At 40.2% G+C, this 12,714-nt stretch overlaps 1 protein-coding gene across 1 annotated transcript; it reads right to left on the bottom strand.

The window, feature by feature from the left end:
- Positions 1 to 10,843: 10,843 nt before the first annotated feature.
- On the bottom strand, positions 10,844 to 11,776 carry LOC139016921 (olfactory receptor-like protein OLF3). Its single transcript, XM_070425096.1, has one exon. The coding sequence runs from the start codon at positions 11,774 to 11,776 to the stop codon at positions 10,844 to 10,846; it is 933 nt and encodes a 310-aa protein (XP_070281197.1).
- Positions 11,777 to 12,714: the final 938 nt, after the last annotated feature.

Raw genomic sequence — 12,714 nt, 5'->3', positions numbered from 1 at the left:
TAAATCAAATGTTTATTTTTTTTAAATTAGCATTCAAATGTGAAGCTAAGGATATTTTTGTCTAGTTCAAAGAATATCCCTAACTGGTAGAAGGTGAAGCACGGCAAAGGATCCTGGTCTGTGGGGATGCATCTTATCTGGTTGGAAAGACTTGTCCCTTCTGAGTCACTCCCACGGGAACTTGGAATTTATTCCTTGTGGTTGTGAGCACTTATAAGTAGTGCTTACATATCCTTCAGTGTTTGTGTAAATAGTACTGTCACACTAACATAGAAAAAGAGGTTATATTTCCTGGTCATTTGGCAATCACATCAAAGACAGAGATAACATGTTGAGCAGCTGTGTAGATAAGCTGAAATCACTACAGAGAAGAGAAGCAGGAATTCTTTCCACAGTCATAGGAATGTTTTCTTTCCATAGTGTCCCCTCAGTTCCCACACACAAATATACTCGCTTGTGTCCAAGCTGTTCACAGATGCCTTTTCATACCTGCTTAGTTGTACACTCACAAATATAAAACAAAAATAACATTGTGAACATACTAAATGCCACTGAATTGTGTACTATTCGATGTCAGGCGAATTTCACTTCAATTTTTAAGAAAGTTTTCACAGACCAGTGATATGTCTTTCTAAACATCTAAATGTCTTTCTCAAAAAATCAAAACTAGCCCAAATTTAAATAAATAAATGTAGATAGGTAAACAAATATTTGAAAGAGAAAGTTGTGGAAAATGGACAAATGAGAGAAAAGGAGGGGATACCAAAATGTAAATAAGAATAATGAGAGAAGATATTGATGAGCTAATATGGAACAAAGTAAAAAAGAGAAAATGGATGGTAAGAAAGAAAATCAGAGAGGAAGTCAAAGAAAAAGAAGAGCACAATGAAGAAACCAAAGCAATAAAAATGAAACCACATGAGGAAGAAATGGAAAGTATGAAAATGAAAGAAAAGAAAGTAGAAATTAACATTTATAAATGCCATTTTCTTGACATTTAATAAATTTACACATTGCTAGCTAGATGTATGCCAGGGCTTCCAATATTTTATTTATCCTGGTATTCTGTCCCGGTGTGTGGTGTTCAGTCATTTCTTACAGTGAGATTTTTATAGAATTTGGTACTCTCATGGTGGAAACCTTGATCAAAATATACTTACCAGAGAGATCAATGGATCCTCAGAAAATCTGAAAAGTGAGATCTTTCAAGATAACACCCCCACACATATGCACATATGCACATACAAAAATCTTCAGGACATTTTTTTATTTCAGTTACATTACTGAAAAACCCAAAATTCCCCACCAAGAGCTAGAAGACTCAAAAACACTTAAGACATGTATATTTGGCATTACTGTATATTTCCACACAAGCTTAATTTCTGCTCTTTGGCCCCTTTATTATAATCTGCTTCATAAAGAGGAGCAGTACTTCACCAGAGTTGTCTCTGCATTGAAAAGCACGGTGGAGATGTTCACAAACCCACATTCCTTTACTAGGAGTTTTTAGAATCATTTTAAGAGGAGAAAGATGTGGGATGAAGAAGAGAAAACTAAGTAAAATGACAGAGAGCAGGAAGAAATGGGGGGATGGCACAGATTTGAGCTGGAGGAAAAGCAAGGGCTTCCGGGTCCATCTGCCTCCTGTGGGCAGAGTCTCCCCTCCTCCCTGCTTAGCTCCTTCCCAGCCCTTTGCCATTATCGGGCTGTTTCCTTTTCTTTGCCCCAAAGTACTTAAAGGATGAGCATCAAGCTAGAACCAGTCACGCAATTTTTTAAATCAAGTAGAATACCTGCATTTATCATTACCAACAACAGATTTCTTTCTTTGGATTGTTTTCATGCAACTCAAACATTTTATTTTCATTTTGAAAGACCCTTTCCATGGACTGATGCTTTATGAAAAAGCATATATACTAAAATCTTACCACATCAGTTTTCACATTTGCAAAATGAAGATAATGGCATAGCACAGCTGGCATGGTTCAGTGGTTTAGCGTCAACCTATGAACCAGGAGGTGACGATTGGATTCCTGGTCAGGGCACATGCCTGGGTTGCGGGCTCTATCTTGAGTGTGAGGTGTTCAGAAAGCAGCTGATCAATGATTCTCTCATCACTGATGTTTCTCTCTCTCTCTCTCTCTCTCTCTCTCTCTCTCTCTCTCCCTTCTATTCTGAAATCAATAAAAATACTTTTTAAAAAGATAATGGCATAAATAATCTCTCTCCCAGAGGAATATACACATAGTTACCTATAACAGTAAAAATAACAAAAATGATTTATTATTATGCAAATGGAAATAAACTTGAAAATATAAGACTATTTTCAAAACATGCACCAGCTAACTGACCTCAGCACATAAGTGTGTACACTGGGACCTAGAGAAGCCAAATTATATTTCTGCCCAGTCCCAGATGTGCAATTGTGGAAAGCACTTCATACATGGTGTTACTTTAAAAACTTGTGCTCCAAACAGAAATTCGGTATGGAGAGAAAAGAGCTAGTCTCTGGGGGGAGGGCTCATCTTTCTACTCCATCAGCAAAGAAGAGGCCCATCAGCACAGACCTGGCACCTGACCAGTTTCCAGGAGACAGTGAAAAGCAGAGTTCATGACTGCAAATCTGGCACTGACTCGTCAGCATTCTCAGGCTCATCCACGTGGGGAATCCCTAAAACAGTTGCACGGTGCTGGTGTCCTAATTTGGATAGCCAGAGCATTTTTCTTAGGACAATTGTTACTAGAGGACAATTACATCACACCATCACACTCTTAGGCTCGAAGAATACAGAAGGCGTGGATTACAGGACCTGGTTTTGTAATTCATGTTCCCAAGTAAGTGTTGAAGAAAGGCTGAAAAATGTCAGACTCACCTTTGGAGAGTGGAGGAGGCTATCCTGTGCAAGGCGGGGAAAGCTTGTCATTTAAAGCACGTGCAGTTGGATAAGGTAGAACTTTCTCTAACTTTAGTGATGACATCTCAAGGGGCCAATTATGTTTTGTTTATTAGATTTCTTTTACTTTCCCTCCCCTTATCTGGTCATTTCTGCACCTAATACCTTAACCTATATTTCAACTTTGCCAATGAAGGTTTTGCTTCCTTGTCCCTAGAGCATGGGAAGGAGCTCACCAAACTTTAATTGCTCAAGAGGGGTTTGTCTGAGCCTTCAGCGACACTGCCTTTAAATGGTGGGAATTTTATCTACTTTATGAGCATGAAGATATGATTCCACCTCAACTTCCTCATTCCAATTCACCCATCTCTACATTCCTTTCAGCAATAGCTCTGGGGCCAGACCATCACTGGGAAGCTCTGTGGAACACTATCTAGTCTGAGTGTGGGCAGGGAAGCCTTTTTATGCCAATCGCTAGACAGATGCTGCTTACTATTGGGCTGGTCTCCACCTTTGGAATTCAACCATCACATCCTGTAACCTTTTAGAACTTTGCCTTTCCTTTCATGTTAAGGAAGACAACCTTCCTATAAACGCTGCTTTGTACTTAGAGATGTTCAGGGTTCAGAATTGCTAAGAAAAGTGCAATCACCCTGTGTAAACAAACACCACTGAAGATGTTGAGCACTGTACAGTGAAACATGCAGAGGCCCAGTGTGTGCCTCTCTCCCCTCCCACAAGAGTGAGAGTGAAGACTTCCACTCGTGTGCCTTGTCCAGGTGACAGCGACCAGGCTGCTCTCTGCCCGGCCACCTGGCACTGCCCCAGGAAAGGGCTTATGGTTTCCTCTCCCAACTTATTCTGGGAGCTGGCGGCAACAGCATCATCTCCCAGCCAACTTTCTAAGCACAATAAACAATCTGCCTGCTGAGGGCTACCCATGTGAGTGCTGCAGTTAGAAGGGGAAGTTTAACCGAGCCCAAGTTAGCTTTGGATCTTCAAAAAGACAGAAGAGACCAAAACAAAGTTGCTTTTCTAGTCTCCAAATGTTTCTGGCATTTCTCATAAAATACTGTTTTGGGTTTTTTAATTTTTTTTACAAATATCAATTACAGTTGACATTCAATATTATTTTATATTAGTTTCAGGTATACAGAATGGTCATTAGATATTTATATAATTTACAAAGTGATCCTCCCTATAAGTCCAGTGCCCACTTGGCACCATACATAGTTATTGTAATAATATTGATTATATTCCTTATGTTGTACTTTACATCTTCATGACTATTCTGTGACTACCTATTTGTACTTCTTTTTTACTTATTGTGCTCTTCACTTTGTGGATTTACTATATCATTTTTTATCCCTTTACCATTATTTGGTATGTTTTTAGAAGGGAAGGCAACAGACATAAACTCATTTACAAAATATATTTCCTCACCTTTAAATATTATAAATTCATTTTTATGACATACAATAGAAAAGATGACATTTCTTTTTCCTGTTAGTGTAGCCATTTGTCCTAACATCATTTATTTAGTAGACTTTATTTTCCTAAATTTACTTGAAATTATATACTAAATCCCGTTTACAAAAGCTTCTTTGGGTTTATATTTTGATTCATGGATGCATGTCTTTCTCTATACCAATACCACAGTTTTTTTGTTGTTGTTGTTGTTTTTTAAAATATATTTTATTGATTTTCTACAGAGAGGAAGGGAGAGAGACAGAGAGCCAGAAACATCGATGAGAGAGAAACATTGATCAGCTGCCTCCTGCACACCCACCACCGGGGATGCGCCCGCAACCCAAGCACATGCCCCCGACCGGAATCGAACCGGGGACCCCCTAGTCTGCAGGCCGACACTTTATCCACTGAGCCAAACCGGCTTTGGCCCAATACCACAGTTTTAATAGTAGTTACTTTATAATATATTTTGCTATATACTAAGGCAGACACACCCTCACTTTATTACACTTTGTTCTCAAAAACTTAACTTAATGAAGGTTAAATACCCTAAATCCACAGCAAACATTATACTTAATGGAGAATCTATAGATGCTTTGCTTTGGATCAGGAACAAGAAGGAATATCTGCTATCATAGCTACTGTGTGATATGACATTAGCAGTCCTGGCCTAAGAATAAAAAAAATAGATTAAGATGTACCAAGTTTATAAGAAGAACTATCACTATGTACAGATGATAAGATTATATATGTAGGGGAAAATATTCAACAATCTATTAGATTTAATAAGTAAGAACTAGATACAAAACCACCTTACAGAAATCAAGAGCATTTATGTACATCAGCAATAACCAACTAAAAAAATAAATGCCAGTTATAAATGCAACATAAATTATAAAGCATTTAGGGATCCCTTAACAGAGAGTATACTAGTATATGACTTCTATCGAGTACTCTGCCAAAACTTTGTCTTCCCAGTATTCTTTACCTACCTTTTCTATTTTACTTTTCTCTATAACAATTAAAACCACATAACATACTACATATACTACTTATTTATTATATTTATTGTCTATTTCCTTTAACTAGAATGTAATCTCCATGAAAGCAGAAATTGTTTTTTGCTTTTCACTGTTGTATCCACAACACCTAGAAGAGTGTCTAGCACACAATAGGTATTTAACAAATATTTGTTCAACACAGATGGAGAAAATATTAACACTCACAAGAGGAATGACATGATTTGAGTTATGTTTTAAAGGGATTGCTCTGAGGGCTGGGATGCAAGAGTAGAAGCAGAGAAATTGGTTGCAGACCTTTGCAGGACCCAAGTGGAAGAGATGGGGGCTCGCACCAGCATGTAAGAGTGGGAGGATGAGAACTGAGCATATTCTGTTTAGTTCTAGAAAGCAGCAACAATAGGATATTCTTGTAGATTTGAATCATTTGTGAGAGAAAGAGTAGTAAATGGCCTGATCACAGTGGTGACGCAGTTACCATGAACTGAGGTGGGGAGGCATGGATAGAACAATGTGGGGTGAAGGGAGACAAGAATCAGGAGTGCAGCATAAGTAATTCATATCAATTACTTATCAAGTAATAAAAATAAAACAATTTTATATCTTTTAGGCTAGAAAAAAAATTCAAAGTGTGCAGGCTCTGTGTAGATAAGAACTCTCATGCACTAAAGGGGTATAGAGTTATAAAGCTACTAGTGGCCCAGTGCATGAAATTCATGCACTCGGGGTGGAGGGGTGTCCCCCAGCCTGGCCTGTGCCCTGTCACAGTGTGGGAACCCCATGATCCATTGCCCCAAAGAGGTAGGCCCAGTCCACCCATCCGGGGCTCCTCAATGGATTTCCCCAAAGAGGTAGGCCGGAGCCGGGGAAGGCCTGTGGACCCCCGGACCAGGCTGTGGCAGAGGCCTGTGGACTCCCTGCGCAGGCACATGGAGGTCCCTGCTGCAGCCCTGCCCCCAGGCCAGGCCACAGCAGAGGCCTGCGGACCTCTGCACACCTGTGGACTCCCAACTGGGGCCGCAGAGGAGGGGCCTCTCCGCCATGGCCCTGCCCCTGGCTGGGGCCGCAATGCTGCAAGTCCCTGCCCACCCGCTCCTGCTGCGCATGCAGCCTGCTGATTGGTCATTAATGTGATGGGGTCCCAGCCAATTTGAATATTACCCTATTATTAGTACAGATTCTGGAGAGAATATTCTATGACCCTAGCAACTTGACTGCTGTGTATATTCCCTAAATAAATTCTCACATGGGTACTTAAGTGTGCATATATTATGATGTTCAATATGGGGCTATATGTGATTGTGTGTGTGGGGGGGGGGGGGGGAAGGGACAGGGTAGTTGGGTTCCATAACAAAGAGTGATAGCTAAAATATTGTGAGCACCATGGATTACTATGAAGAGAAGTAATAAATGAGCAATATGTATGGGTCTTAAATATATATGTAGATCTTTAAAGTATAGTGTTATGTAGTATAGACAAAGGATGAGTAGTTAACAATATAATGCACTTTTAAAAAATACATAAACTTCAGAGGGAAGGCAGGAGAGGGCCAAGAGGGGCTAAGAGATCAACCAAAGGACTTGTATGCATACATATAAGTATAACCAATGGACACAGACACTAGGGGGGTGAGGACATGTGCTGGGGGTTGGGGTGGCAGGGGAGAGGTCAATGGGGGGAAAAGGAGACATATGTAATACTATATATAATACTTTAAACAATGAAGAATTTTTAAAAATACATAAATGCACCTCAATCCAATTATATGTATCAAACACATTAGAAATTAGAAATAAAAGTAGAGATGGAATTTAAAAATAATTAATTTTTAAAAATTAATAAAAGGCCTTGTGTAATTTATTAATGTCCCATGTACTGGGGAGTATTATTAATCAATTAATTCCACTCTGCACCTGAGAGTTTTTAAGTCTTATTTATTAACTAGAGGCCCAGTGCATGAAAATTCCCTCAGCCTGGCCTTCCCCTCTCACAGTCCAGGAGCCCTTAGGGGCAGGAGGTAACCTGGAGATTAGGGGAAGGCAACGCCCCATCACACCTCTGCTGCTGCCACTGCCAGCAGCACAAGCCTCAGCCGGCCCTGGTTACTTGAGCCTCAGGCAGCCCTAGGCGGCTGGGCAGCTGCCATCCAAGGATTGCCTGCGCCTTGGGGCCTTGCTGCATGCCTGCCACCCCAGTGGGGCCAAGGGGATCGGCGCCACCATCTTGTGGCTGTGGGCACTGCCATCTTTGTGACAGCATGAGGGCCAATTAGCATATTCCCTCTTTATTAGATAGGATCTTATAAATTCCAACACATATGGTCTTTATATACTTCAGAAAAGGCAACTCCTAAAATAGTAAAGAAAGTTTCAATCAATAAACTATTCAATCAGCAGGAATTATTAGTATTGTTAAGGCACCACAAATACAAATATGTTTAAATGAATAGTCCTTGCTCTCAAGAAGCTTATAGTCTAGCTCAGGGGTGGGCAAACTTTTTGACTCGAGGGCCACAATGGGTTCTTAAACTGGACCAGAAGGCCGGCACAAAAGCATGGATGGAGTGTTTGTGTGAACTAATATAAATTCAAAGTAAACATCATTACATAAAAGGGTACGGTCTTTTTTTTTTAGTTTTATTCATTTCAAATGGGCCAGATCCGGCCCGCGGGCCATAGTTTGCCCACGGCTGGTCTAGCTGGTGAATACAAGACTGCCTTTCTTTTCTTTTTCCTTAATCCTCACCGGAGGATATTTTTCCATTGATTTTTAGAAAGAGTGGAAGAGAGAGGGAAAGACAGAGAGAAATATCAATGTGAGAGAAACACATCTATTGGTTGCCTTCTGCACGAGCCCTGACCAGGGCCTGGGCCAGGGAGTAGCCTGCAACTGATGTACGAGACCTTGACTGGAATCAAACTCGGGATCCTTCAGTCTGCAGGCTGACACTCTATCCACTGAGCCAAACAAGTGAGGGCAAGACTCCTTTTCCAAGGCAGCAACTTGGATTTTCTTCTTTTAAAAAGTGGGAGATCAAAAAACCTTTGCTGTTGAGATTTTATTCAGAAATTTTAGCACGATTTATGATGCTAATTGATAGGATTCAAAATTTCCAGTGAAAGTCAGTATTTATGATTAAGCTATTAGTATTTATTAGTAAATTAATACATTGCATAAGTCTCAGATTTCATACACAAGAAACTTATGTCTATAATTATTTTCTCCATGAATATGATGACTTGTGGAAAAATAAACTTTCTTTTTATAGAGATTTATCTGTTTTCTTCTGACTCTTGCCAGGTAACCAGTGTGCCACAAATGCAGTAAGAGAGGGGATGGGAACAGAGGAAGACGCATGCTACTGTTGGATCACATCGTGCCTTGCATGTGTGGAGTCTGGATTTTACTGTAAACAGTATAAAGATGTGCCCTGATTTATTTCCTAAGGTAAAGATGCCTTCTGCAGGTCAAATGGTCCAGGTCACTCAAATAAATTGTATGGCAATAAAGAGTTAGAGGGGACTGATAGATGAGAGAGACTTCATAGACATATCGAATTGAATGAGACTGAACTACAATGATTAGGGATGTTTGTTTGGGTAATGAGACTGAACTACAATGATTAGGGATGTTTGTTTGGGTAATAAAGCCATAAGGAAGTACAAGTAAGTGATTGCTACAAAGGTCAAGACAGTATTTTGGGGGAAAAGGAGTTGTGATTAGGACAAGCACATGAGGGGCTTCTGTAGTAGCTGCCAGATCTGCTTTTTTACTTGAATGTTTGTTACAAGGGGTACTGTATTATAATAATTCACTAAGTTACACATTTGTTTAGTGTGGTTTTCTGCTTCTGTGTTTTATTTCACAACATAAAGTCAAAAATAGATAATAATTTTAAAAATTAAAGCTGCTGTGTAAAGAATAAAATGTAGAAAGCAGACTGATCATATATTTTGTTAATAAAGCTCATGGAATCTATTGATGGATTAGATATAAAAGAAATTATTGCCCTAGCCAGTTTTGCTCAGAGGATAGTGCATCAGACTGCAAACTGAAGGGTCCCAGGTTTGATTTCAAGGGCATATATCTTGGTTGCAGACTCCTCCCCGACCTGGGCCCTTGGTCAGGGCTCACACAGGAGGCAACCAATCCATGTGTTTCTCTCACATTGATATTTTTCTCTGTCTTTCCCTCTCTCTTTCATTCTCCCTCAAAATCAATGGAAAAAAATATCCTCAGGTGAGGATCAAAAATAAATAAAGAAATTATTTTGAGTGTCTGATGGTTCCTTTTACTAATACAGTCAAGGTATATTGGGACAAAAGGAAAGGAGTACCCTGGGCTAGAAGAAGCAAGAGCAATAGTTCTATTTTAATTATGTTAAGAATGAGATTCCTATGGGATAAGTGAAGGGGTTAAGTAAGCCAGTAGACATATGTGTTTGGAGCACATGAGAAACCTCTTGTTTGAACTGGAGATAAGAAAAATAAGAACTTTAGCTTTGACAGATAAATAGATTAGAATAGATGGATGGATGGATGGATGGATGGATAAATACATAGATAGATAGAGGCCATGGTTCTCTGGAAAATCACAGACATGGGATAGTGATCTACTACCGGCAAAGCAATAGGAAAAAAGTTCATTTTGAATAACTGTATATAGAAAGAAAGTTGCATAATGCTTAGTCCTGTAGTTGTGTCCTAAAAATATTTTTAAAAATAGTTGAATATCTACTCTATGCTACCACTCTACTAGGTATTTTATATTGATTACTCATAATCTTCAGGATAATAACACTTACTGGTTATCCTTTTTATAGTTGAGGAAACTGGAGGTCAGAGGTATTAAGTACATTTTCTTTTTTTTTTAAATACATATTTTATTGATTTTTTACTGAGAGGAAGGGAGAGAGATAGAGAGTTAGAAACATCGATGAGAGAGAAACATCGATCAGCTGCCTCCTGCACACCCCAAACTGGGGATGTGCCCGCAACCAAGGTACATGCCCTTTACTGGAATCGAACCTGGGACCTTTCAGTCCGCAGGCCGATGCTCCATGTACTTAGGGCTTAAGTACATTTTCAAAGCCATATTGCTGGTGAGCATTGGGTCAAGATGTGAAGTATGGTTGTACTCAGCCTGAAACTTTTCATTGTCCACATGGTACTTCCTGAGGGAATATGCAGGAGGACTATGAAAGGGATGGGGGAATATGAATTCTAGGACAGATTACCCAGCAGGCCTCTGTTTAATAACGGAATGCTTTTTTTTTTTAACCACATGTATAACAGGGCAATGATACATAGTGAAAATGTGGACTGGTGTGGAAAGTCAGTCTAAAAAGGATGTGCTCACTATTTACCTTATCAGCAAATCTGAGGAGAAAGGACATGTCAATCATTTCCTCTCTGAAATGTTCTCTGGGCTGTTGGAGGAAGTAGGACTCCTTTGAAACTTCACCTTTTTACATTAAGTTTTCTCACCACTATTCTTAGGGCACTCATCACCTCCTTGTTCCTCAAGCTATAGATTACAGGATTCAGCATTGGAGTCACCACAGCAAAGAAGAGGGTGGTCATCTTCTGTTCTGCTGAGGAGTCACCTTCAGGTCTCATGTATGTGAAGATGGCCGTTCCAAAGCACATGGACACCACAGTGAGGTGGGAAGCACAGGTCCCAAAGGCTTTGCTACGTCCCTGAGCAGAGCGAATATGCAGAATGGCAGCAACTATATGACCATAGGAGAAGAGGACCAGGGAACAGGGAAGCATGATCACCAGAAATCCTGAGATGGCTACCATGACCATGTTGAAGGAGATGTCCACGCAGGCTAGCCGCAGCACAGCCAGGATCTCACAGGCAAAATGGTTAATAATGTTGTGACACAGGGGAAGCTGAAAGGTGATGATTGTTTCCATCAATGAATTCATGAAACCAGCCACCAAGCAGCCGGCAGCCAGCCTCAGGCACAGCCCTCCATGCATGATGACTGTGTAGTGCAGCGGGTGGCACACTGCCACATAGCGGTCATAGGCCATGGCTCCCAGCAGGAAGAACTCAGACCCACCCAAAGCCAGGGACACATAGAGCTGGAGCACACAGCTTTGGAATGGGATGGTCTTCCAGGCTGACAGAAAATGAACAAGCATCTGTGGGACAGTGCTGTTGGTGTAACAGATGTCCACAAATGACAGTACACTGAGGAAGAAGTACATGGGTGTATTTAGTCTGCTGTCCAGTCTGATAAGGAGGAGGATGAGAAAGTTCCCCAGCATGGTCACCAGATACATGGCCAGGAAAAGGAAGAAGAGGAAGACCTGAGTTTCCCAGCAGCTGGACAGGCCCAGGAGAATGAACTCACTCACCCAAGTCTGGTTTTCCCTGCCCATGAGCCTCTGAAGACAAAACCCCAGTTATAAATCAATAAATCCCAGATACTTAAGGTGGCAGAGAGCCTGATAGGGCATGTAGACCAAATAGCCATCTAAAACTAAATGGCGTGGTTTCCCTAATTGTTTCCTTCTGGGTTTGGGACCATAGTAAAACACATTAACATGATCCCGGTTCAAGGAGAAAATAAAATTCTTCTATTCTCCTTCCTTAAGTAGGAAAGGTTTATTAGAATGCTTAGACATTTAAGTAAAAGATTAACTGTAAAACACACTTTCTTCTTCAGAGCCAATCCTTAACCCTGAAGTTTGTCTACTTCTCCTTTGGAAACCCGTTTTCACCTCTTTACTCTCTCAAAATCCATATTAAATGGAACCTAACAGGCAGAAACAGATTTTTTTTAAATGATGTTTTTACACCTGGATTCTCTATGATAATAAAACACTCAATTTTCACCTTTTGAAATAAGAAATGTGGGGTTATAAGTTAGAATGTGGCAAATACACAATAGACTTTTTAAATAGCAAAAAAAAATGGTCAAAATTACATTTCAGAGACAGTGACATAAAGAATGAAGACCTGGCCATTGGGCTTAGTTTTGAAAAATCTTCACCTGCTTGTCTTTTTATCTGGATGAGAGGCTAAGAAGACTGCCACACATACACCATACATGTGTTCCTTGATAGGCATGACTATCAAGAAATAAATCAAAGTCAGGGAGGCATTAACTACCTTCCCTAAGAAATAAGAAGAACTCAAATACTTGCCATACATATTAGCCTATTAACTAAGAGGTCATGGAAAGCTGGCTGTGCATTCCCGCTGATTCTATTTGTACGTATCCTGGACAGTGATCGTGATGGATTGGAGACTATAATGTGATGGAAAATAATTAACTGGAATTAACTCAGTACAACGACTGTTGATTAACTCTCTC

Source organism: Myotis yumanensis, unplaced genomic scaffold, assembly GCF_028538775.1.
Source record: "Myotis yumanensis isolate MYYU_CA2020_CCGP unplaced genomic scaffold, mMyoYum1.0.hap1 SCAF_9, whole genome shotgun sequence".
Taxonomy (NCBI): Eukaryota; Metazoa; Chordata; class Mammalia; order Chiroptera; family Vespertilionidae; genus Myotis; species Myotis yumanensis.
This window is presented reverse-complemented; position numbering and strand designations above follow the sequence as displayed.

Excerpts from the sequence above, each read along its gene's own strand:
- LOC139016921 (XM_070425096.1), bottom strand. The coding sequence starts at position 11,776 with ATGGGCAGGGAAAACCAGACTTGGGTGAGTGAGTTCATTCTCCTGGGC.